The sequence below is a fragment of the Canis lupus genome, chromosome 13 (assembly GCF_011100685.1).
Source record: "Canis lupus familiaris isolate Mischka breed German Shepherd chromosome 13, alternate assembly UU_Cfam_GSD_1.0, whole genome shotgun sequence".
In the NCBI taxonomy this organism is placed as follows: Eukaryota; Metazoa; Chordata; class Mammalia; order Carnivora; family Canidae; genus Canis; species Canis lupus.
Genome location: NC_049234.1, coordinates 48580482 through 48607323, shown reverse-complemented (window position 1 = coordinate 48607323; position 26842 = coordinate 48580482). Strand labels below are relative to the sequence as shown.

The 26842-nt window shown below is 38.8% G+C and overlaps 2 protein-coding genes and 1 long non-coding RNA gene across 13 annotated transcripts in view; 2 read left to right on the top strand and 1 right to left on the bottom strand.

Moving 5' to 3' along the window:
* The window catches only part of PDCL2 (phosducin like 2), a 29541-nt gene extending 17568 nt beyond the window's left edge, over positions 1-11973 (top strand). Inside the window, exons 4-6 of the mRNA XM_038556143.1 lie at positions 2297-2440; positions 8585-8793; positions 11785-11973. Of these exons, the coding sequence (XP_038412071.1) occupies positions 2297-2440; positions 8585-8793; positions 11785-11942 (511 nt within the window). The 3' untranslated portion in view covers positions 11943-11973. The remainder of the gene's footprint in view (positions 1-2296; positions 2441-8584; positions 8794-11784) is intronic.
* LOC111098621 lies at positions 1604-17834 on the bottom strand. The gene is made up of 3 exons (XR_005369030.1): positions 16833-17834; positions 3754-4065; positions 1604-1773 (listed from the first exon to the last, which is right to left on the bottom strand). It is a non-coding gene; the product is annotated as an uncharacterized LOC111098621 (long non-coding RNA).
* A 571-nt stretch (positions 17835-18405) lies between these two features.
* Positions 18406-26842, top strand: part of CLOCK (clock circadian regulator) — a 141272-nt gene continuing 132835 nt past the window's right edge. For 5 of the 11 annotated variants that reach the window (XM_038556140.1, XM_038556139.1, XM_038556130.1 and 2 more), the window contains exons 1-2: positions 18406-18545; positions 19773-19851. The gene's annotated coding sequence lies outside the window, so the exon portion shown is untranslated. Of the gene's footprint in view, positions 18546-18625; positions 18692-18793; positions 18861-19515; positions 19657-19772; positions 19852-26842 lie in introns of those variants that run through there. The other 6 variants (XM_038556133.1, XM_038556138.1, XM_038556131.1 and 3 more) reach the window with 5 other exon arrangements.

The following is a 26842-nucleotide window of genomic DNA, read 5'->3' as shown; positions in this document are numbered from 1 at the left end:
TTTTCAAGGTTGTTTTTGGAGTCATTCCTGGTAACTCAGCCTAAAGTCTTCATCTTTACATCAAGTGTGTAAAACACTTAATCCCCCAGATTAAGCTTCCTGCTATTTAAAAGTAGCTGGAGGGCTTTCTGTTTTTGTGACTGAATCCTAATAGATATGTTAGGTGAAGACTGCAGGCCATTGAACACTATGTCCCTTTCTATGGCAAAACCAAACCAGATTTCTGTGACTCTTCCTGCCCACTTCCACTGAAATAACAAGGAAAAATGAGGAGGAGAAGGTGCAGGAGTAGAGGAAGAAGTGAAATAGTTGACAGTCACACCATTAAGTAGGTGTGGTACCATCATTGGGACAAAAACTTTTTGACATTTTTGGTAGCTATAGCCAGTGAGATAAAATTGAAGCAATTAATGATAGTGATGCTAAATATTCATTGCAAACAAAATAGAGCTCCCAAAAGATTTTTGGAGTAACCATAAGTTATGGATATCTGGACCGGTAGAGGGAAAATTGAAGGACTTCAGTTTGAAACTTGTGAAAAAAACCTTTGATTTGGATTCCTATTCTTGGCAATTTCCTCTAGGCTTCATTTTGCTTGGTTTACTTTTTATGTAAAGTGAGTGGTTTTACCTAACATGTTTCTAATACATGAAGTAAGGACAGGGTGTTCTAAAATATACCCAGGATTTTGTATTAAATTCAGGTATGGTTATGCCAACAGAATAGGAGATATTTGCCATTTCAAAGATAGTTTATCATTCAGTTCTCAAGAGTAGCTGGCTTGCCCTACAATGCAAGGCCATAGAAGGAAGCACCAGAGTTGGCTAAGAGGCAGAAAAAGTGAGGTGATAGTATGGACATGACTCCTCATTGTGATTTCCAGGGAAAAGGCAAGTTACACAGAGTGAGCAGATTTAGGATTGGCTAGTTTGAATAATTTTGGCAGGCTCTGGACTGTAGGAGCTGTCTCCAGTTGTCTGATTCCTGGCACAGGAATGGTTAGGGAATAGGATTAGTGACTCTGGCCAGTAAAGGAGGTGGTTGAGGAACTGGGCTCTGGATTGGTTGGTTTGCTTTTAAGCAATGTTCTCTGCAGTGGGTATTTGCTATCTTTAGAAATTACCTAGCCCTGGGCAAAGCAGTCTCTCCAGGATTGGCAAGGTCCCAGATGCCAGAGCATCAATACAGAAAATAAGAAAACAGGGCCTGGCTGGCTCAGTTGGTAGAGCACATGATTCTTGATTTTGGGGTTGTGAGTTTGAGCCCCATGTTGGGTATGGAGACTACTTTAAAAATTTTTTTTAATTATGCAGAAAATAAGAAAATATAGCTAATACACAGAGAAAGAAAGGAGTACATACTCCCAGATAACTTAGAGATAGGGATCAGTAACTTTTAAGAAAGCAAGTGTATCAGAAACCATTTGAATTTGCTTCATGAATCCAAGCATTCGACAACTAAAAGCATGCAAATTCTGAGTTGTTTAACAAAATTTCAATGTTCTCTATGGATAAATAACGAAGTAACATTTATTAAATGCTCAAGGTGTGCTAGGCACCATCCAAAGAAATCTACATGTATTATCTCATTTAATCCCCAACAATCCTATGCAAGTAGGTATTAATATCATTCCCATTTGCACTTGGGGAACTGAAGCTTAGAGAAATTAAATACTTGCCTGCGATCATGCTGCTCGTAAGTGGGTGTTGGCATTTAAACACAGTTTAGTCTGACCTTAGAGTAATCACTCTTCTCACTCTACCACTTCTCTTCCTGCAATAAATTTATAACAAGTAATTACATATATTTGCAAAGGCTTTGGACTGAAGGTCAGCTCAGCATGATAGTTAAGAGCATGCAAAAAGGATAATAATAGTACTAACTTCATAAAGTTAAATTAGTTAATATAATGCACTTCCAGTGCTTGGCAACATAGTAAGCACTCAATAGATATTAGCTATTATTATTACTTCCTTAGTAAGTTTTTAACCTGTGTATGAGAATTTGTTGGCTCAATGTCTAAATAAACTCCCTATAGCTATGATTAAGACCTAGTCTTAAATAAAAATAAATTTAAAAGTCAATAGTTAACTCTTTATTCTTTGTAATACCTGTAACACAAATGCCTTTTATCAAAAGAGAAATTGGCATTATAAGACTATTAATAGTTATTGTCATTCTTGAAAGTGTTTGATATGTACTAGCATTACCTTCATTGCCCTAAATTGTTACTATAAATTGGAATGATCTGAAGACTATGACAATTTTCTTTTTTTCATTTCATTTTTTTAATTAGAGAAAAGCGGTTACAGGAATGGAAAGCTCTTAGGAAAAAACAAAAATTTGGGGAATTAAGAGAAATATCTGGAAATCAGTATGTGAATGAAGTCACAAACGCAGAAAAAGATGTATCAGTTGTAATTCATTTATACAGATCAAGGTAATTACCATAGTATTTTTGTAAAATGTTAATATACTAATGTTTTAAGATACTTATGTCTGGTTTTGAGATTTTACAAGCATATAACAAAGACTATTGAAGAAAAGGACATATTATGTATACAACATATATATATATCAAATATATATCAAGATATATATATCAAAAAACAGAAATCAACCAAGTAAATTTGAAGATCTAATTGGCTTTATCCAGTGATTAATGAATCAGGCAGCATTCTATTTGGCAGGTAGAGGGGAGCTCCAAGGAGTTGTACAAAATGGGAGGTTTTTATACCAAGGAGGATGAGACAGGAAGTCATTAGTAAAAGAAAAGAAAGGATTATTTCAGGCAAGGTCACCTTCTTTTAGGGGGAATGACAGGGGTGGGTGGGGGGGTGTTTCTTATTAGATGGATCCTATCACCTCATCTTCCTCTGGGGAATGGAGAGCCCATGTGACAGATTACCTTATTTGGAACTAACCAGAAAATTCCAGATTGACTGGCTGGCTCAGTCAGAAGAGCATTCAACTCTTGATCTCAGGGTTGTGAGTTTGAGCCCCATGTTGAATATAGAGATTACTTAAATAAATAAATAAACTTTAAAAAGAAAATTGAAAAATAACACTCTTTGGCAGTTAATTTTTTTTAACTTACAAAAAAATTTCAAACATACAGAAAAGTAGAAAGAATAATAAAAATGAACACTCTAAATGCCAGCCAGGTAGTTTCAACAATGAACATTTTGCCATTTTTATGTTTTGGGTTTTTTTTTTTTTTTAAGATTTATTTATTTATTTGGAAGAGAGAGAACACAAAAGGAGAGGGAGAGGAAGAGGGAGAAGCAGACTTCCCACTGAGCAGAGAGCCTGACAGGGGGCTCCATCCCAGGACCCTGGGATCATGACCTAAGCCAAAGGCAGATGCTTAACTGACTGAGCCACCCAGGGGCTCCATGTTATGTTTTCATTTGTAGATACATAAATGTGTATATATTTGCAGAATCATTTCAAAGTAAATTACACACAGCATAAAGCTCTATAAAGTAAGTACTTTGGCCCACATCTTCAAAATATAAGGGTATTTTTTATATAACCACAATACTGTTTCCTCACCTAACAAAATTAGTAATAATTCCAAACTTAATAATTGGTGAAGGAGCCAGTCAAGGGTCACGCAGTGCATTTGGATATATCATGTCTCTTAAGTCTCTTTTAAGAGAACAATTCCCTGGTACTCTCCTATGCTCCCCAAACAGTTAATTTATAGTGCCTACTTGTACTAAGTATAACCCAAATGTCCCCAGGCCTTACCTGCCTGGTATATGACAATTGGGTTGAGTGGACATTCCCCCAAGTCCAAGCCCCAGAGACACTGCAAGCTCCCACAGTTTCACAAATCTCTCTAGCATTAGGTCCCAGCTACGCTGCCCGGGCTCTAAGCCAGTCCAGGAACAAAGGCCATCCCGGGGGCCCTCATCGTCTTCATCTCATTCTCTGAAGAAAAAATGTCTTCTCTCTCCAGGTGCTCACAGAAACTCTGTACAGAGCAATTTATGCAAATTAGAGCCCTGCTGTTTACCAGCTCATCAATTCCTCACACAAAGTTTGAGAGGACACCATGTCCTGTAAAAGAAGACATTACTGTTATTGTTACTAAAATGCTTGGTAATTATTTTTTGAGTAGCTTAAAGCCTTAAAAAGAATTGCTTCCCATTTTTCCTTTACCACTTATCTGGTGAAACCAATCTGTAAATGCTGCTGATTTGGTTTCTCACAAAGAAGTATGAGAGACACTGACGTTTACAATAATGGAATCCGTGTGTGAGAAATGTTATGTACTAAAGTGGTTCACTGAATATCTTTTCTGGGACTCAGTATGATTAGCAGAATAAATGTTGGATCTGAGTGCCCTACCAGAGCATAAAATTACTTACTTTAATTCTAGAAGAATTATTAGATTTGACAAATAATTTTCAAAAATTCATGAGAGAGATTGAATGTGTTATAGTTTCAGCCAGGCTTTTTCATTTCCTTTGATGGACTCAAGGAATAAATATCTTTTTAAATAATATTTTAAGTATTTGTGACCTTCTCAGAAGATATTTTGAGAGGCAACCAATCTAAGATAATTATATGCAATAATCATTTTCTTGACATTAGGAAAATGTATTCATGTATTGGTATAAAACGCCCATTTGTGGGTTTTTTTTTAAGATTTTATTTATTTATTCATGAGAGACACACACACACAGAGAGAGAGGCAGAGACACAGGCAGAGGGAGAAGCAGGCTCCATGCAGGGAGCCCGATGTGGGACTCGATCCTGGGTCTCCAGGATTATGCCCTGGGCTGAAGGCGATGCTAAACTGCTGAGCCACTCGGGCTGCCTTAAAACACCCAGTTGAAGAAAACTAATCTGTAATCAAATTTGTAAAACGGAAAATAATTATTTGTGTGACAATGGTCCTTAGAAAAGCCTAGTTTTTAATAATGGGTTGACTCATAACTTTTCATATTGCAAAATGGAGTATAACTATTAAACACATTTGGTTTTGTTTTTTTTTAATTTTTATTTATTTATGATAGTCACAGAGAGAGAGAGAGAGGCAGAGACACAGGCAGAGGGAGAAGCAGGCTCCATGCCTCCCACCGGGAGCCCGATGTGGGATTCGATCCCGGGTCTCCAGGATTGCGCCCTGGGCCAAAGGCAGGCGCTAAACCGCTGCACCACCCAGGGATCCCTGTTAAACACATTTGTATGTTTAGCTGCCTTCTATAAATGTATAGGAATACGTTTTAAAAGATTTTGTTTATTTATCTGAGAGAAAGAGAGAGAAAGAGCCCAAGCAGTGGGAAATGGAGAGGGAGAAGCAGACTTCCCACTGTGCAGGAAGCCTGATGCGGAGCTCCATCCCAGGACCCTGGGATCATGACCTGAGCCACAGGCAGACACTTAACTGACTGAGCCAGATGCTCCAAGAGTCTGTTCTTGAACTAGGTTCCTCTGTTCTGTAATTTTAATGTCTTTTTGCCATTAAAATTCTAGAACTGGGCTGACTCTTTATCCAAGTGAAGGCTCAGCTTGCCGAGTGTCCCCTAGGGGGATCTAATCATCCTGGGCCAGTGAACTTAGTGGCTGAGCTTCAGGTCAGCCTTGATTCTGATTTTATTCAATCTTACCCCTGGGCCCAAATTCCAATTTTGGCTTCTACATCATTCTTATGCCAAATGCATATTTTGAACCTCGAATACCATAACTAGGCCCTTATCTCATGTTCGATGTCAGAGGTCTCCCTTACAGTTTACAGTTCTTCTGGGGGTATATTCTGGCCCCTGAGCCCCTTACTAAATGTGTTCCCTTACCGCTTGCTGTCAAAATTGTTTTCAGGCAAACTATCTTCTCCCTGCACATAATCTGTTACACCACACTCTCTTAACTCTACACTTTTCACTATCACCACCAATGTCCACCTACCTGCCATTCACCCCATCTACCCCATAAGTGTCTGTCATTACCACTGATCTAGCTCTCCTTCTGACAGTAATGATGCAATTCCATTAAATTAGGTATTAGTGGATTCATTTTACCTATTTGAGGAAAACTGAAACTTACAAAGGCAATTTACATTGTTGCTTTGTGTGGAAAATTGATATTTATGTTAGGTGGCTCATGCTTTTCTAATATTACAATAGGTCACCCACTAAAATAAAACAGACTCTAGATTTGTAGCAGGTTGTAGTTATCAAAATAAATGGCATTCTATATTTTGAAATGTAAGTTAAACGTATAATGCATTTAATTAGTTTTTCTTAGTTTCTTCCACCATAAATTGATATATAACATCATCTAGTATTAAGAGGATTTCTGAAGATTTTGTAGATGGTGGAGATACAAAGCCATCACTATAGCAGAGAGAGACCCTTTCTGCTATAGATTAAACATAACAATACAGTCTTTTAGGTGCTAGAGTTGAATTTTATATAGTCCTGAAGAAGGGGTAGTCCGTTTTATCCTTGGAGGAAGGAAGTCTGGAACTTTCTACAGAGTATGTAATTCCTGGTCTTGGCCTCAAAAAATAAGATTCCCCAAAGAGGAAGTAGACAGGATGAGGTGGGATGTGTTAGAGTGTACAGCTTAAAGAAAGATTACAGAAATAAGACAGCATCTTGCTTTAAGTAATGTGGTAGCAGACAAAGAGACCACAGAGAACCTTGAAAGCTACACAGAGGAGCCCAGACTTTATCCCAAAGACTGTGAAAAGCCACTTAGGGAGGGACTTTAAGCTTGAGAGCAGGGCAGTTGTTACATGGTGAGATTTTCATGCTGAGCTCCCTTTGTCAGCAAGGGTCAAGGATGAATTTGGGAAACTAAGACTGGAAACAGGTCATTTAGGACAATCTGATGGAGCTCAGTTGAGAAAGGAAAGGAGTAAGATAATGGAGAAAAAGAGGAGAGGTTAGTTAGGTATGAGATAAGGAAGTAGGAGCAACATGATTTGATTACCGATTAGATGTAGAGAAAAGGGAGATTTCTGGCCTCTGTGCCAAACTAAGAAAATACAGAAGAAATGTATAATATATACATATATACTTTTTTTTCTTTAAGGGAGGTGGGGACATGAAGTTCATCAGTGTTTTTTGTTTTGTTTTGTTTTGTTTTTTTAGTTCATCAGTGTTTATATCAGAATGGATAAGATGGCACAGTGAAATGTGTCCAGTATAAGAGAGTCCAGGACACAATCACAAAGAACATCCACATTTGAGTCATAGACAGAAGAAGGAAGTCAAAGAAGTAAAAAGGAAATTAATAGAAAGTGTTATCACAGCAGCTCTTCTTGCCCACGGGTCCTATCCCCGTGCTTTAATAAAACCACCTTTTTTTTTTTTTTTCCCCTGGGGAAAAAAGTGTTATCACAAAAGCCAATAAAAGGGAAAACCTTTCAAGAAAGGAAGTGAACAGAACATAGAGATTATTATTTTCCTTTCTTTTGGGGCTATGAACAAGAGAGAGTGGTTATTTGAAGGAGACATAGAGTTGTAAGTAACTCTTAAAAATTTAGTAACTTAAGTATATTTATAGAAAGTGGAGGAAACAAGAGGGAGAGCAAAATAACAAGCAGAGAAAGGTCCCATGGGAAATGTGTATGGGATAAAGTAAAGGATTGGCTCTGAAACAGTTTGATAAGACTGTGAATGAGTGAGAGAGAAAAGGGACTAATTGAAGAGTGGGTATATTGGGAGTCAAATGATAGCAGGAAGAATTGCAGGTTCTGGTCACACTTCCAATCAATTTTTAAAAAATTTATTAATCTCTCTACCCAACATGAGGTTTGAATTCATGATCCCAAGATCAAGAGTTGCATGTTCTTCCAACTGAGCCAACCAGGTGCCCCTTAAAGATCTGATAGCGAATAGTTCTAGATAATGGGAAATAGGATGCTTCATGGAGTGGGATGTCAAAGAAAAGTGTGGATGAGGTCAAGAAATTCAAGGAAATTTTAGATTAAAAAAAAGAAAGAAATTTGAGATAAGACACTTTGGATGTCATAATCTCATGTAAAAATAAGCCCAAGGTGGTGAAAAGAGTTGGAATCCTTTGTTTCAACTCAGAACTACTAAGGATTCCCTAGAAGTGTCCTGTCTTGTTTTGTTTTCCCTTAGTCCTGTAAACTAGGAACTAACTTGATTAAATTGATGCTAAGTCAGATGTGGTTAGCCTTAGTTATGCATCAAATTCCCATGGTAGCAAGCTTCACTCCCAGGCTATAATTGTGTTTACAATAAATATGGTAGGGCTCTGCAGTTTATCATTACTAAAAGTAAAAAGAGAAGATAAGAGTTTATATGCTGTTATATTAAAAGAATATCCAAAGAGGTGAACCTGGGTGGCTTAGTAGGTTAAGTACTGACTCTTGGTTTCTACCCAGGTCTTGGTCTCATGGGTCCTGGGATAGGGCTCTGTGCTCAGCTGGGAGTTGGCTTGAAGATGCTCTTTCTCTGCCCCTCCCCCTACTTAGCCCCCCCATTAATTAATTAAAAAAAGAATATCTAAAGATGTATTTTTGTCATGTAGATATTTCACTTAGTTCATTAGAGAGAAGTAGTGTGTTTTTAAAGATGTTGTGTACTGTTTCTCTTTTTAGCATCCCAATGTGTTTGTTGGTTAACCAGCATCTTAGTCTCCTAGCAAGAAAGTTTCCGGAAACTAAGTTTGTTAAAGCCATCGTGAACAGCTGTATTCAACACTACCATGACAATTGTCTACCAACAATTTTTGTTTATAAAAACGGTCAGATAGAAGGCAAATTCATTGGAATTATAGAATGTGGAGGGATAAATCTCAAGCTAGAAGGTAATAATACTATTTTAAAAATGTTTATTAAACAGGTGAAAACTTCCAAAAATTTACAAATATCGTGAAAGTTTATCTCCATAAAACATAAGGTATTTTCCCTCCCTTCTAATCTCTTCTTGTAGGCCTCCCGATTAATTTTCCTATAGTAATATGCTTCTTACAACATCTACTTGCTTAAATCCTTAAAGGTTCCTTGTGGTCAAATAAGTTAAAAATACAGAATCTTCTGCTTAAGAATTTCAGCCTACCGATCCAACTGTATTACTGCAGAGACATCTTACTCATTTGTGCCTTTATTCTTGGTCTCATACTCATGCCCTGGACCCTAAATACCCTACCATTCTTTATTGTTCCTCCATATCCTGTTCCTTTGTGGTTCTCCTAGGTTTCCATTTCTCTAATTACGTGACTTTGGACCAATTCATAATCTTCCTCTTCTCTCCTAAATTTCTGTAGCATATTTTCTCTATAAAATTTATTTTTCACTTATCCACATACTATCTGATTTTATCAGTTAATTAATTCCCTTTATTTTCTTTTTCACAGTATGTAGCACAGCACTTTATAATTTTAATTTCTTTAGTAATTTTTATTTCCTGACCTCCTTCCAAGGCCATATCTAGTCATTTCTTGGAACTGCTTTAATCTATATTATTAAAATCTTTTTCTCACACCATGTTAAAGCCATTGAGCCTCATCCTTTTAATTAAACAAATTAATACGCAAGAGTACAAATAATAATATAGCAAACATTTATGTAATCGATTACTGTCGAAAATAACAAATGTGAACATTTCTTCATGTTTGCTTGAGCTATTTGTTTGTTGTTCAAATAAACATTACAGATATAGTTAAAGTTACCTATATTTTCTTCCTAGTCCCATTCCCCTTCCTATCTCTCAGCAGGCAATCATGATCATGAATATTGTGTTATCTGGTCCATGTTTTTTGTGGGTTTTTTGGGTATTTTTGGTATAAACAATTTTTTAAATTGTTGTAAAATACACATAACATGAAATTTACCATCTTAATCATTTAAAAATATATAATACAGTATTATTAACCATAGTTAACATGCTGTACATTACATACTCAGGACTTATTTGGCCATTTTTAAGTATACAGTTCAGCAGCATTAAGTAAATTCACACTGTTGTGCAGCCATCATCACTATCCATCTCTAGAACTCTTTCATCTTACATAACTGCACTCTATATCTACTGAACAATAGCTCCCTATTCCCTTCTCCTCCTCCGGTCTTGGTAACTACCATTCTACTTTCTGACTCCATGAATTGACTACTTTCAATATCTCATATGAATGAATCATACAGTATTTGTCCTTTTGTGACTGGCTTATTTCATTTGGCATAATGTCCTCAAGGTTCATTCATTTTATGGCATTTGTCGGAATCTCCTTCCTTTTTAAGGCTGAATAATATTCCTTTTTATGTTTAGGCCATATTTTGTGTATCCATTCATCTGTCCATGGACACTTGGGTTGCTTCTACCTTTTGGCTTTTGTGAATCATGATGCTATGAACATAGATGTACAAATAATCTGTTCTAGTCCCAGTTTTCAATTCTTTTGGGCATATATTTGGAAGTAGAATTGCTGGATCATATAGTAATTCTATTTTAAGTTTTTGAGAGACAGCATTCTGTTTTGCATAGTAGCTGCCCCATTTTATGCTTCCATCAACAGTGCACAGGAATTCCAATTTCTCCACATCCTCATCAATATTTGTTTTCTGTGTATATATGCGTGTGTGTTGTAGTAACAATCCTAATGTATGTGAGGTATTTTCCCCACTGATTTTTAATGTTTCCTAATGTCATTTTTCATGGTTCCAAAACTGCTTCAATTTATTTTTGAAATTTCTATTGTCTATCCCTGAATCAATGTTTATTCCTATAGCTTTATAACAAGCTAGTAGTCTTCAGTAGGGCAAATCTTTTCCAACATTTCACATAAATGTTGGAATTAGTCGACTTATATGAAAAATCCAGTTATTAGTCATTTTTATAGAGGAATTGTTGGAGACTTGATATGCAATAACAGTGGATGTTCCTATCCATGAATGAGCTGTATCTCATCATTTAACTTGGTCTTTTATGTATTTTGTGATTTTCCTCATAGATGTATAGATTACATTTTTTTAAAAGATGTTATTTGTTTCTTCATGAGAGACACACAGAGAGCAGAGACATGGGCAGAGGGAGAAGCAGGCTCCATGCAGGGAACCCCATGTAGGCCTCGATCCAGGATTCCCGGATCACACCCTGAGTTGAAGGCAGACACCCAACCTCTAAGCCACCCAGGCATCCCTATAGATTACATTTTGTAACATATTTTATAATTTTCCTCAAACGTGTGTTTTGTAATTTGCCTCATAAATGTTCTGTTCATCTATACTACACTTAGGAATAAATTTAACAAAATGATGAATTTGTAGGGATTGGAATATTTCGTTATCAGTTCAATTGGAATTTTGATTATCAGTTCAATTCTTTTGGTTTCTCCCTCGGGTATATTTTGGTGATTTATATGTTTGTTAAAATTTTCCCATTAAAGTTTTCAAATGTCTCAGCATAAGTTTTTCATAGTCTCATAGCCATATTAGAATCTACCTTGGCTATGCTCCATTTAAGTTGTTTATATGAATTGATTTCTTTCCTTTTGTGATTTTTTTTTAATTTTTTCCTTTTGTGATCTTTTTTGCCTGAGGTATATCTATTAGTTTCTTCAAAGAACAACCTTTTGATTTTATTGGTCACCTAAACTGATTTTGTTTTCCTACTTTTGCTAAATCTTTTCTTCATTATATTTCTCTTTCAGCTTTTCCTGGATTTACTTTATTTTTTTTCTAGCTGCTTCATTTGAACTTTTAAGACACTTATTTTCAGTCAATTTAAAATAAACATTTTAGCCATAATTTCTCCCTTTAAGTATAACTTTGCTGTATCCAATGTGTATTTTGTATTGCAGAACTTGAGTGGAAACTAGCAGAAGTTGGAGCAATACAGACTGATTTAGAAGAAAACCCCAAAAAAAGCATTGTAGATGTGATGGTATCTTCAATTAGAAACACTTCTATTTATGATGACACTAATAGTTCAAACAGTGATAATGATGATACCAAATAGAAATATTTAATAAATAGCTTCAAAGTATTTATATACTGAATGTTTTGTCATTCTTTATAATAATCAGAGATCAGAAAATTTTTAGATTTTCGTTTTTATATTAGAAGTATAGTTATACATCATTTCAAAAACTTTCAGGTATTTCAGAATATTTATTGCCTCCAACAAAGCCAGAATTTGTATTGAGCCCTTAATATTTTTCTGTGGTTTATCCTTTTTTGACTCATGTTGGATAAAAGCACAAAATATTACAAGTCCTCTGTGTTGCTTACTCCCAAAGAGGCCTATGAATGAAAATAATGAAAGATGACCATGAAATTTCACTTCAGTTACATCAATAGATATTTTTATTATCATTATTTTTTAAGTAGGCTCTACACCCAACATGGGGTTTGAACTCATGATCCTGAGATTGAGTCACATGCTCTACTGACTGAGCCACCCCTATATCGATAGATTTTTTTTTAAATTATTATTTTTTATTATTTTTTATTTCACTCAAGGCCCCTATTATTTAGGGGCCTTGAGTGAAAATACTTAAATTTATGACCATGCTTTTTTTTTTTTAATCTCTTGTTACAAAAAAGATTAACCACTCATTAGAAAAACGCAATTTAAGGATTCTGAAAAGTACATAGGAAACATCTGTACTCATTGTTTTTAATAGTTTTGTTATAAAGCAGAAAATTACTAAGTACTCTCACTGATGACTATAGAATCAGAAGTGTATGACATGTAAAGTTTCGAAATTAGGAGAAGTGAGACAAATATATTATAAGGCTTCCCCATGTTTTAATACTAATCACAGAAGACATCATCATGAAAAAGTATACAATATTAGGACACTGCAGAAGACCCACAGGCTGTTTTATCTTAGCTTAGTAATGAGCAGCACTCTTAAAGATGGTAAATCCAGCATGAAATAGTTCAGTAACAGGTTTTATTCTTCTACTTTGTTTGTATATACATGATGACTCATTATCATTCGGATTGTGGATATTCACTGATTTGTGAGAATCCATACTAAGTTTAAATGATTAAATTACAACAGTAAATTGGCGAGAATTGAGACATTTGACGTGGAGTCAAGAAAAGACTGCTGTTCTTGTCGGGGGTTGGATGGGGGAATAGGAATCAGAGGCTTTGGACAACGAGGAAGTGGGAGGCAGGTTAAATACAGATTTGAATATGGTAACAGGTAAGGTAAAAATCAAATGATCTAACTTGGCAAAGGATTAGGAAGATGTCTTTCTTCTGAGATGGCTAAGGGCTTTTGAAAACCTACATCTTAAAAAAAAAAAAAAAAAGAAAGAAAACCTACATCTTGGGATGAAAGGATGGAAAATCGAGTTGCACAGATTTTTTTTAAATAGCATTATGCATACATAAGAGAAATAATAATCTATACCGGTTCAACTCCTGAAATTCTCTTTAACAAATGGATGGACATGTTTCTAGCTACAATAAAAGTTGTGGAAATGAAAAGCCATATTATAAAGTTAAAATATAACTTTAATACCATGTAATGTACATAAGTAACATTATTGCATCTCCAGTTAAAACCAAATGCAAAAAGTTCCAAGTGTAATCTTTTTTTAAAGTAAATACATATTTGTCTATTTTTCAAGTTAAAATTAACAGAGGAAGTATTAATAGTATTTAAGCTACCTGAATGAAAAGATATGTATTTCCCTTCTAACTCTTAACTCAGATCCACCAGGTGGCAGTAAGTTTTTATTCACAAGAACAGTTAACGAAGACTAATATTTATAAAAATCACAAAATTATAGCATATCATAATTAGGCTGGTTGTGATTCCAGTTGGTCTTTTTCAAATTACGTGTCCATGCGGACTTCCCCCCAATACACATTATTCTGGCAAGTTTGTGCCTGCCATTGCAGGTCAGTTCTACTTCCATATGCTATTTCATTTATACATTCTCACTTATAGTGAGAGTAGGGTATAAATACTTGTCAGAATGCTGAGAAATTAATATTTGTTTTCTGTTTTATTGAGTGATTTTTATTTAATGGGATATAAGTTTAAAATTCTTTTTTTTGAAGTTGCCAATATTCAATTGTTTTTGACCTACAAAAAAGGGATGATTTCATATATCTCAACCTAATATTTTTCTCTATTCCTTGCTGCCAACCATGCAATTCCCTTCCCTGCTTGACAGTGCCTTATTTGTCAAAGCGTAGTCCTGGAATTTGCAGCACTCCCAGAGGCTAGTTAGAAATCAGAATCTCAAGACCCATCCCAGACTAACTGAATTGGAATTTTTGTTTTAATGAGATCCTTAGGTGATTGAGCAGCACTTGGTATCAAACCCCTTAAATACATCTTCAGTGCATTCTTTAACTTTTCCTCTACATTCTTGGTTATTAAGAGTGATCATATTTCACTATTTGATTTCAGGTTGTCTCCCTTTTGTACTTTAAAACACACTACTAAGGCTAATGCTTGACAGGATTATAATCTGCTGCCTGCATTCATCATCTAGGATATAAAGATAATCCTAAAAATCTTCTTTTTAGCATGTTTTACCTTTTATCTCATGTATTCATTCATCCATTCATTCATTCACCTCAGGCACTGAAACACATACTGCAAATTCAGTGGTGGACAAAACATAGTTCTTGCCTCTTGGAGTTTACCACATGCTGGTGAGGATGTTAGTTAATAAATAAGAAAACAAATATCAAACAAATATACATGTAACTTAAACGTGGTATTATGGAGGAAACAGTGGGCAAAATAGTAACCGTGAGTCCCAGGGGGTGGGGATGTAGCTGAGAGGTAGGAGAAACCTTTACTTAAAAATGAGGTAGGTAGAATTTTGAGACATGAGGACTGAGGAGACAGCCATGAGAAAAGGTAGGAGGGTGATCCAGGAAGGACACCTTTGGTATGTGCCAAAGCCAGAGAACAGAGATAGATTAGCAAGGAACTGAGGCAAGTTTCTATGTGGGAGTGTTATGGGAAAAGGAGAAAATGGAGAACATGAGGTGGGAGAGGTAGCAAGGGCTAGATCAAACAGGGGATAATGATTGTGATTAGGAATTTGCATGAAATGGGAAGCAAAGGTTTTCAAGTAGGAACATGATTTCATTCATATTTCCAAAAGAATATTCATGCTGCTCTTTAAAGAATAGATTGAAAGGGCATTTGAGATACCCAAGAGGAGACAATTGGACATATGTGTATGGAGCCCAAAGGAGAGGTGTAGGCTGGAGTACAAATTTTGAAGTTGTTTCAACCATTCCTAGGGGCCCAACAACAAATTGTAAACATCTAAAACCACCATCCTTACTACTCAACCTTTATGTAGCACTTTATAAGTTACATTTGATCATCCTAATTCTGAGATTCCTCTATCTTTACAGATAAGTGCTCTGAAGCTCGGAAAATTAACTTGTTCAGCATCTCTTAGTTTAGTATTACTCAGGATTTAAGCCCAGACCTTTGACTCCAAAGTCCGTAATACCACTCATATTATTGTACTTCCCTCTATTTTAAAGGTTCTAGAAACAGTATTAGTAATTAGCTAAACCATGGAGATTTCTAATAACAAAAAATCCCCACAAACTGTCCTTATATTCCCTATTACACATATCTTAGATTTCCTATGTTCCAATTCACTTTAAACTATAGTAGTGAAACTAGTAATGCCAATGAATGGCTGGATGAGAGAGGTATTATGAAAGGACAGACAGGACTTTGTAACTGATGGGACCCAAGAACTAAGGGAAGAATTTGAGCAAGAGACGTTAAGTATTACACAAAAGGAGATATCATTAATAATAACCAACACTTAGGGGTGCCTGGCTGGCTGAGTGGTTGGAGCATGTGACTCGATCTCAGAGTCATAAGTTGGAGCCCCATATTGGGTGTGGAACCTACTTAAAAAAAAATACTAGTCAAGAGAGATCTCTTATGTACCAGGTATTATTACACACACACATACGTAACTACAACTATATATCTATATAGATCTGTATCTCTATATCTCAATTATCCCACGAGACAGGTTTTCTATTATCCTCATTTTATAGATGAGAAAACTGAAGAACAGGGAAATAACTTGCTCAAAGTCATGCAGATATTAAGTGGTGGGATTTTAAACAGGCAGTTTAGTTTCTGACTTTGTACACTTAACTCAGCTGTATTGTCTCTATCAAGATATCAACTAGGGGAATCAGTTGGAAATAAAACAGTATAGTGTATGAGGAGGAATTAACAGAATATTTAAATCATATATATAAATTGTGTTTAGGCTGGAGCCCTAAATCTGTGAAACTATGAGGCAAAATGTTTTAGGGAAAAGAATTGGGAAGTTGGAAGAGTTATTAGAAACATCTGATAGGGGGATCCCTGGGTGGCACAACGGTTTAGCGCCTGCCTTTGGCCCAGGGCGCGATCCTGGAGACCCTGGATCGAATCCCATGTCGGGCTCCCGGTGCATGGAGCCTGCTTCTCCTTCTGCCTGTGTCTCTGCCTCTCTCTTTCTCTCTGTGACTATCATAAATAAATAAAAATAAAAAAAATTAAAAAAAAAAGAAACATCTGATAGCTTTCTTAGAACAGATAAAATGTGAACTGAATTGTGGGAAATGTTCAAGAAGTGGCTGAGCAGAAAAACAGAGGATTATCAACAGGTCTTGGTAAATGATTAAATACAGAAAGAGAGAGGAAGGAGTCAAAGATGAACATGAGTTGATAGTAGCAACTAAGAGGACAATGGAACCATTAAAAGGGGCAAAGGTATTTTTGAAGATATGAACTCTAGATGATGTAGAACTGAGGAGGATCACTTTCTCTAGAAAAGATTATAAACATCCGTGTCATAAGGTGAAGCACTCAAACCCTCTGGTTTGGCTGCAACCTACCTTACTGGTATTAACTTTGCTTCCTCTCCTGCTACCAGCATCCCTTAGGATTCAGGACAGCAAGTGACAGAAAACTTCTCACTAGTTTAAGCAATAAAACACAAATATGAAAGAACTAATTTAACTGAAATTTCCAGTTATTTAGTCCACATTGAATTCTGGGCATCAAACGTATTTCCAGGCCGCATCTCCATCTTTCGATCTGCTTTTTTTCCATGTTGTCTTCTTTCTCAGAATAATCCCTAAGTGGAAGGATGGCTTCAGGCCTTCATTTTCCCAGATTTAAGTCCATTGGCAGAGAGCACCCTTCCTGGTAACCCCAGCCTAAGGCAGAGGATTAACTCAAATATGCTGTCCCTGTGGAGTCCTACCTACCCCAGCCCCGCGGACTGAGTGAATAGTTCCCCAAAAGAAATGATCAGAATTAGGGAATGAACGCTGAACAGACGAAAATATCTACTAAAATTCCCTTCTGCTATATAATGGAGTAGGTCAATAAATCCTTCTTTTCCCACTCTTGACAAGAAAAATGCTCAGATGAGGGATGAGGGCTAAGTTCCTTAATTACGATGTTTTCTCCTCTGGGCATACAGCGAGAATTTCAAATGCTTACTGGGGTGAATGTCACCTTGAAAGGCGCAGTTTATAGCTGAAAGGGTTGTGTACTTTTTTTCTGAAACAAGAAAAGTGGCTTCTATGCCAAATCCAAAGGACGTTCACTTAAAACATGAGAACGGCTAGAAACGAGGACTGCGCAGACGTCTTTTCCAATCATCTACAGCTACCGAGACGTGCTTTCCCACGTGGACCGAGTGTGTGTTTAAGCATCAAGGGAAGTAATTTCCCCTAAGGTAGGTAGGAAGTATTCTCACGTTTTTCTAGAAAGGGAAGCCTTGCAAATCTGGTCCCTGGCGTCCGCCCATGCTTCCTCCCCCTACCCTTCGCCGGGCGGTCACCAGGCCTCCACCACCAGGCGCGGAGCCCCGGGGGACACACGCTGACCTCCCGACCCCCCGACCCCCCGCCACCCCGCGCCCCGGCCCCGGGGCCACATCCGCTGTCCGCAGGCCCGCGCACCCGTGGGGCGACCCGCGCCGCGCCCGGGATGCGCATCCACCTTCGCCAACCAGCTCTCCCCGCCCCGAGAGAGCAAACAAGGGGGATGCCGCCGGGGAATGAGGGGGGGGGGGAAGCCCCCCGCCAGCCAACACCCGGGGGAAAAAAATAAAATCTCCCCTGGTGCGCTGGCTACGAGACGCCCTCCCGCCGCCGCCGCGCTCCCCGCAGGCCAAGCCGCCGGGACCCAAGGCCGCCCCCCGCCCGCCTCCCCCTCCGCCCGGCCCCGCCCCGCCCCGCCCCCCCGGCTTTCCAGTACTGAGCGCGAGGAAGTGGGCGCCGGGGAGCTCCCGGTTTCCCTCCGCCGACGGCGCAGACGCACGGCCCGAGGGCGCCCGGGATCCCCTCCGCGGCTCCGCGGCCCCGCGCCGCCTAACGGGCCAAGTCGCATGCGCGCCGAGCTGCGCCGGGGAAAGGGAGAGTGAGGGGAGGGGCGAGCGGCGAGCGGCGGCCGCCGGAGCCCGCGGGGGCCGCGGACGACGCATGCGCCGCCAGGGAGCGCAATCACGGGCCGCGCTCGCGGCTGCCGGCTCCGAGAGGAAACCCCGCGGGCGAGAGCGCGGAGGAAATCTGGCCGCCGACGCGTGCGCGCTCCCGGTGAGTGGCGCCCCGCCGGGTGGGCCCGGGGCTCCCGTCGGCCGGCCGCCCGCCTCGCCGGCGCATGCGCGCTCCCGGGGCCGGTGGAGGAGGGGAAGGGAAGGGAGGGGGAGGAGCGGGCGCCGTAGCGGTGCATTTTTTTGGAGGTAGGTGGGCGGGGGTGGGGAGGGAGGGGAGCGCCGCCCGCGGGCCCAGGTGCTGCGTGTGCCGGCCGCCGCGGGGTCGCCCGGACGCCGCCGGGGTCGCGGCTCCGAGTGGCCGCAGCCGGAGTCGGGGTGGGGGAGGGAAGGGGCCGGGGCCGCCGCCAGCCACACGGTGAGGGCGCGGGGAAGGGAGGGCGGGGGGCGGGGGCGCCGGGGGGCGGCGGCCCGGGCAGGGCCGGGCGGGAGCCGGAGCCCAAGTTCCCTGCCGGTGGCCCCGCTGTGCCCTTTCCCGGGAGTTGGGGTGGAGCCGCGCTCGGGTTGCGGGGCCCTCCGGGGCCGCTGGGGTTACCTGCGGGGCGGCGGCGGGGCCGGGGCTGGGGCCGGGGCCGGGGCCGGGGCTGGGGCCGGGGCGCGCGGCGGGCCGGGGGCGGGGGCCGGGGCCGGGGGCGGGGGCCCGGAGCGCGCGGCGGCGCTGGGGCCGGTTCCCGCGGCGGCGCGGCCGGGAAAGCCGCAGGCGCGGGGCCGGGAGGGCTTTCGCCGGGGACCCGCTAGGCCTTGTGACCCACTTTATTCCTGTCACAACTCGGGCACGTTTGGAGCGGCGCCCAATGGGGCGGCGGGGCGGCCAGCTCCTCGGGGAACCCCCGCCCTCCCGGCGCCCGGCCCGCGGTCGGAGCGGGCGGCCGCCGCCCGGGGGCTGGTTCCGTTAGGGGTCGGGGTTCCGGGGCTGCGGGCGGCGGGGCGCCCCGCTGTGCCCGCCGTCCCCGCCGTGCCCGCTGCGGCGGGGCGCCCGGGCCTCTCCGCCCGGTCCCGGCGCTCCGGCCCCCGGCGGGTCCTTCCTGCACGTAGCGCCGCAGAGCGGGGGACGCTCCTGAGTGTTTTCGCGGCGGGTAGAGGTCCTGTTGGTGACGCCGGGCTCCCGAAACATCCACGCCGCCGCCTCTGACCTGGCGCATCAGACAGCTCGGGTCAGGTGGTCGTTGCCTTGCTCTGGGGATGCCACGCAGGAGGAGGACTTTAGGGCTTACCAGCCTTTAAAAAAAAAAAAAAAATCAAAAAAAAAATCCGATGTTTTCTTTTACAGCGAAGGCAGAGCACAAGAAGAAAGTTTTGCAGTCATTGGTGATATGACTATTACGCTGATCCCCCAAATCAAACTAAAGGTAACTTCACTTACTGCATTCTAACTGGTGGCTTTTGTTTTTGTAGTAAGAGAGTTGTGGGGTTTTTTGTTTTGGTTTGGTTTGGTTTGGTTTTGTGTTTTGCGCCTTCTTCACCTGCTTCACAAAACAAACGTCCCGAAAAGGATAAAACTTAGCTAATGAGTTGTTTTCTTGAAAGTCATCCCTTGGGACACCTCAAATCTGGTTTTTTGTTTTTGTTTTTTTATTTGTTTTGTGTTTTGCGCCTTCTTCACCTGCTTCACAAAACAAACGTCCCGAAAAGGATAAAACTTAGCTAATGAGTTGTTTTCTTGAAAGTCATCCCTTGGGACACCTCAAATCTGGTTTTTTGTTTTTGTTTTTTTATTTGTTTTGTGTTTTGCGCCTTCTTCACCTGCTTCACAAAACAAACGTCCCGAAAAGGATAAAACTTAGCTAATGAGTTGTTTTCTTGAAAGTCATTCCTTGGGACACCTCAAATCTGGTTTGTTTTTTAAGATCTTATGGGGGGGTGGGCAAGAGAGGGAAAGGAAACTAACTCAGGTAGTTATGTAGTTGGAAGGACAAGATGTCATTAAAGGTTAGGCAGGAGAAGGCAGATGAATGTTGTGGTGGAGCTAGTCTCGATCAGCCACGAGAAGAAAAATGAGGAAGCTTTTTGTGCACTGGCATGGAGAGCTCTCCAAAATATGTTATAAAGTGGGGGGAAAAAAAAGCAACCCCAACAAGGTGTAGGACAGTGTGAATAATGTGCTACTTTATGTGTAAAGATGTGGGGGAGGAATAAGAATATGAACTTGCGTTTGTTCTTCAATCATAAACTCTGGGAGGATACTGGGGAAGTAGTACCAGTGGGAGAGAGGGAGAAACTGTAGTGTCGATGAAGGGGGGTGGGAAGTGAGATGTATACTGCATGTGTCTTGGTATTCAAAAATTTTTGTGATGATGTTACAGATTCATAAACTAGGTTAAACAAAAATCCTCTTCAAAATGACTTGCTCTGTGGGTTTTGTCTGTTTGCCTGTCTCTGTTCCATTACTTGTGTTGATTTGGGCCATTTTCAGTATGATTTCTCTTACTGTTTTTTAGAAAAATGATATTGAAAGTTTAGAATAAGCTTGGCTCTTTCTCCTTTAATTTTTAAGATGCTAAATGTCACAGACTAACTCCTGCAGACGCTTAGTTGTATTTTGCCTTGCTTAGATATATAACGGCATTGTTTACATGGGGCATTATGGCTGGATTACGCAGTTTTCAAAGGATGGTTTTGTGTCCCCTTCCTCTTTTTTCAGGAGTCATAGTCATATGAAATTTTATTTTTCTTAACCACAGAGTTGTGATAATTGGAGAATATGAACACTCCATTACAATGATAATAGACCTGATTGTCTAGTAGTTTGCTTTTCAGACTGGGAAACTCTTTTCTCTTAAGGAAATCACATATGAACCTCAATGAAAATTTGTGAAGATAGTTCTTATGAAAAATTAAAGTTGAGATGCAGTGTATTTCTATTGGTGCAATAATGTAAAAGACTTTTTTGATTTATGGATTGCTGTAAAAATTGTGTGGGTTTTTTTTTTTTTTTTTTTTTTTTTTTTTAAAGCTTTGCCAGCCTAACCTTTATAATTAGGTTAAAATTGAAAAAGGGCTTTGTTAGAGTGGATATAATTTTGAGGGGAGGGTACTGAAACTCCCTCTGGTGGCAAATACTGTATAATCAAAGTAGTGAACCTTGAGTAGTGGGTGACAATTGCTTTGGGCATTTTTGTTACCAGTATTCCTTTTCATTTTGCAGGATAGGATAATTGCATTATTTCTGTTTGATCTGTAGGTCTGTAGTAGCCAAGCTTCTGCAAAATGGCATTTATTTTTCATTTGAAACCATGTGGGTTTATTAATCCATTTTAAAAATAGAATCATATTTCAGAATTTTACTTAATATTATTTTTAAAATTATAGAAGTAAATTGATGCTGATGAAAGATGAAAACAACACAATTTGTATCTAAGTGAAAACTTCCTTTGCATACCTAGACTTTTATTTCACATCCCTCCCCAGAGATAACTGCTGTTAACACTGTTGTATAACCACCTAGATCTTCTGTGTGTTTATAAACATGACTTTTTCATACCGAAAATTGAATTATCTCTTTTGTCCATTTGCCTCTGCTGTGGGCTCTTTTACTACCAACAGGGCAGGGAGACAACTTGGAGTATTTCAGAAAGTTTAACATATGGTTTACTCCTTAGAACATACTCTTTTCACTTGTGAGGGGCCAGTCGGCTTGGAGTGCATTTACAGCTTGCAGTTAGATCATACTGGTGTGAGCTTTATCTGGTGTAGGTTGGATTCAGCTGAAAGAGTTGGATTCCTTGGATTCTAGGGTTTTCTTTGGGCTTTGACCTGGTCAGTAGTTCACAGGTTAAACTTTTTCTCCTGTTCTTGCAGACCACTAGGAACTCCTTAGATTACATGATGAGTTTCTTTGGGTCTTCTGAAGTGAATGTAGGCAGACTCTTAACTAAGAGACATTCATTCTTGAATGAAATCTAGCCTGTGAAGGGGAAAGGAGGAGAAGAGGCTTTTTGGTCTGACTTGTACTTAGCCTGACAGCAGACATGTCTCCTGACAGTGAATATGCACACCTCCACCCACCTCCTATCTCACCCTGCAAGAGAATACTACTTTTCTAATAATTCTTTTCAGGTGAAAGAGTGCAGAAAGTTAAGAGGATTAACCAAAACTAAATCTTTACTCAGCTATGTGAGATACACAGATGAAGTACCATCGACCCTGCCCTCTATGGGTTTGAAACCAAGTGTAATTAAAAGAGCACATGTGTAATGATTATTACACAAGATAGGAAATGATCAATTCCAGAAGAAAAATATACGTAAGGTTTATATAAGGATGAGGCTCTTTCCAGCCTTTTATTTTTACAGGATGGGGTTTGGAGAAATAATTTATATTCAACCTTTTAAATAGTTAAGAAAGGATAGAGCAAACTTAGAAAGCTCCAGTCTAAAAAAAGAAAGCTCCAGTCTTAGCCTTCAATGAATAAGGAAGTAAGGAGTTTAGTTGCATTGTTATAGCAGACGTTTATAAGACTAATTGATACTTGCTTTTTTTTTTTTTTATAGTAGTACACAGGAAAGAGCCATTTGATGTTTAGTTTGATAATTATGATACAGCCTACATTAGGTTTCAGGATTGTTAGGAATATTAAGAAATTTAATTCTGTCAGTTGTTATCTACCATCTGATATGTCAGGCAGTGTCAGTATTAAAACTAAATTGTTTCTTTTTTCCTTTCCTGAAAGCACATATTTAATGTATTCTTCCCCCACAGTTTTACTTCTTGTGCTGTGTCAATTAAAATACATGTTGGCTGCAAATATCTTAAACAATGAAAACAATGAAAGCAAACAACATTGTGAAAAATTGAAGCTCTATATTACACCAAAATTACCTTTTATTGTTTTGTGTGTTTCCGTCCAATTCTTTGCAGATGCATAAATTTTTTCTTATAGGCATTGTACCAGTAAAGATTGCATTTTCCCTTTTATCAAGTCTAACATGCTAGATGAAGTTGTATGAATTCTATTTTAGAATAAAGCGTCAGAGTGATTTATTTCTTACTAATTGACTATAATTACTGTAATGGCATTTATATTTATAGGTTGCTTTTCAACCGTTTGTCAGTCTGTTAGTGTAACTTCTGTGAATTAGATGGATAGTGTACAGCTCTGTTAGTGTAACTTCTATGAATTAGATGGATAAGAGATTCCTGTTTTTCTCCATGTTTTTGGTTATGCAAATTTTAAATTACCTAAACCCATCCTCATAAGTATAGTGTTGTCTTTTTTTATTAATGTGTTTTAGGTGTGTATTTCACAGAGATGTAATTCTGCTATTTTAAGTCTTAGACTAAGTCAACAGAAATCACTTGTAAAAAATTTTTATTTTATTTAATTATTTATTCATAAAAAATACACAGAGAGAGAGGCAGAGGGAGAAGCAGGCTCCATGCAGGGAGCCCAATGTGGGACTCGACCCTGGGACTCCAGGATCACACCCTGGGCAGAAGGCAGTGCTAAACCGCTGAGCCACTGGGCTGCCCGTAAAAAAAATCTTTATGAATTGCTTTTGACCTGTGGTATACTGCTTAGGATGTGACTTACCTTTATTTTTCAGAAACATTTTAATTTCTACATTTATGAGGTCAAATAGTAATACAGAAATTCCCACTTTTTCAGAGTTCACATTTAATCAGGTACTTTAATTTTTAATTCTCACCTAGAATAGTGGAAAACAAAAATACAGGTTAGTTCATGTTAAGTGGTTTTGTATTTAAAGACAAAACAAAACAAATCACAGATGGGGGTTTTACTAGTAAAGACTAAACCATGTCCCTAGTTAAGAATTTGTTATTTGCATTAAAATATGACTTTAATGTAAATAATGCCTTTGTCTCTTTCTTAATCTCTTTCTCCCAGTTATAAAAATAGCACATCCCTAACATAGAAAATTTGGGAAACACAAAAAAGCATGAGTTAAATTTTTAATGTATTATTGGAAATCCCACCACAAAGAAGTGCCATTATTAACCTTCTGGAATATCTTCCAGCATTTTGTTTAGCCATTATATAAATATATGTGTACTTAGTAGAGGCTTAATGATGTTTACAAAATGGGCTCATAATGCACCTACCGTAGTGCAAATTATTCTATTCACTTACCAATAAATCCTGAACATCTTAATGTCAGTATTTTTCTACAACATTATTTTTAATGGTTGTAGACTACTCTTATCTTTTTGTGTGATCATTTACTAACTGATCTTTTTCAGTTGGACATTTAAGTTACCAATTTTTAAAATAATAGTGTCACTTTTGAATTAGAATTTAAATAGACTAATATTGAATTTGTATTACTACCCAGATTAAACTGAGCTTTTGTGCTTTGTGTTGAAAAAATATACCATAAGTATATAATAAATTATCTAATAATGATCCATAATAAAGTGAACCCAAGATTTTTATAATGTTATTTTATTCCTAAAGTATGTTTTACTTTGAATTGTATTAATCTAACTTTGCATTTTATGAGCGTAAATCTTTTGAATAACAGTATTCTAGAACAGGCTTTCTAAGTAGGGTGGGGAAGTAGTCTGTACACATTAAAATGAAGTTCAACAGAGAGGTTTTTTTGATTGCTCCAAAACACTTCCTTAAAAGGAAAATCTAAATACCAAGAAAGAATCCTTCATCACCCCCAAATTGACATTAGCTTTGTATAGGATTTCTGTGACATTTTATTCTACTCCTAGGTATATCTGTATCTTCCAGTTTAAGTTGGGGGGATAAACTAAGTTAAATTACTTTTAAGAGAAAATAGGTGAGCTCCTACTTAAAGTTCAATACGGTAATTTTTAGTATGTCTTCTCTTGTCTATTTTTGGAAGTTTCTCAGGTTTAATGAATATACTTTTGATAGTGACTCCTTTTTACTTTTTTCTCTAGCATGAAAGTAGAAGTTTTTAGTTTTATTTTCTCAGTGATGTGACCAGATAATTAAAATATCTGGTTTTATTCTAAGTAAAGCTTGTTTATTGCCTGAAACTTAATGACAAAGACAGCACTACTTTAACAAGGCCTTAATGACTTACATTGATAGCGTGGTGTGGTGATCACGAGAGCAAGGTTCCAGAGCTAGCCTGCTTGGGGCATTCAGATCCTGGCTTTACTGCTAGATGGCTGTAGGACCTTGGACAAATGTTACCTCAATTTCTCATTTATAAAAGGAAGATAATACTAGTTTATAATATGATTTGAAGATTAAATGAGACAACACATGGAAATTACTTAGAACAAAGAGCATTATATTACATAGTTAAGTGGTCAATAAATGTTAGTGGTTATTCCGGTTTTGTTATTTTCAAAGTGTATACCAGACAGGGCTCTTACTCCCCCCTCCCCCCCAATTTAAATATATTTAAAGAAGTTGCTTAGAGTTTAGTTTTTTGTTTTGTTTTGTTTTTTAAAGATTTTATTTATTCATGAGAGACACAGGAAGAGAGGCAGGGGGAGAAGCAGGCTCCTTGCAGGGAGCCTGACAAGGGACTCGATCCCAGGTCTCCAGGAACACACCCTGGGCTGACGGCGGCGCTAAACTGCTGAGCCACCCAGGCTGCCCTTAGAGTTTAGTTTTTATGTAGAGTTTGGAGTGCTTCTCTTTTTATGTGACTTAGAATAATAAAGTTACTAGAACATATTTCCAAGATGCATGGTATTGTCTATTTCTTTGAAGTCCTTTGTCAAGTTTTGATTCATGAAAACTGGTAACTGGTTTTCTTCTGTGTTGAAACTTAGATTTTAGTTGAGGTAATATTAGAAAAAGTTATTTAGGAAACCCACAGATTAAAATGAAAAATGTTAGTACTTAAATTTTGTTTTACAACTTTATAATACAATGGAAAGATCAAAGATTTTTTATTAGAAGCAAGAAGTGAAGTGACCAAAGCATTAGTGGGAAAATCTGTTTCCAACTCTTACCTGATAATTTTTGTCTCCATCAGAAATGGTGATAACATAATAATGTATTTATAATTATAAAGATTTCTTAGTTTCAAGATTAGACTTTTATTGCGTGAAGTAAGTTTATATTAACTTCTTTTTAGACTTGATCATTCTTTTTCTGTAGGTCTATAATCTTGTTGGAGCTGATCATTAAAATTTGTAAACTAATTTTTCTTTTGAAAATTGTTGTGATTTTTGTAAAAATGAGTCTTGTTCCTTAGAAAAGAATTAAGGTGCCAAAAATCACAAAGAAAATCTATGATGAAAAAAACCACCTAAAATCTCAGGGATGAGCCCAATTAAAAACTTTTCTCCCAGTATCTTCTGAGGCATTTGTGTGTGTGTGTGTTGCAATTTTATAGTAAGTGGAATATTTGTAGTTCTGTAAGCTTTTTTTTTTTTCATGTGACTGGA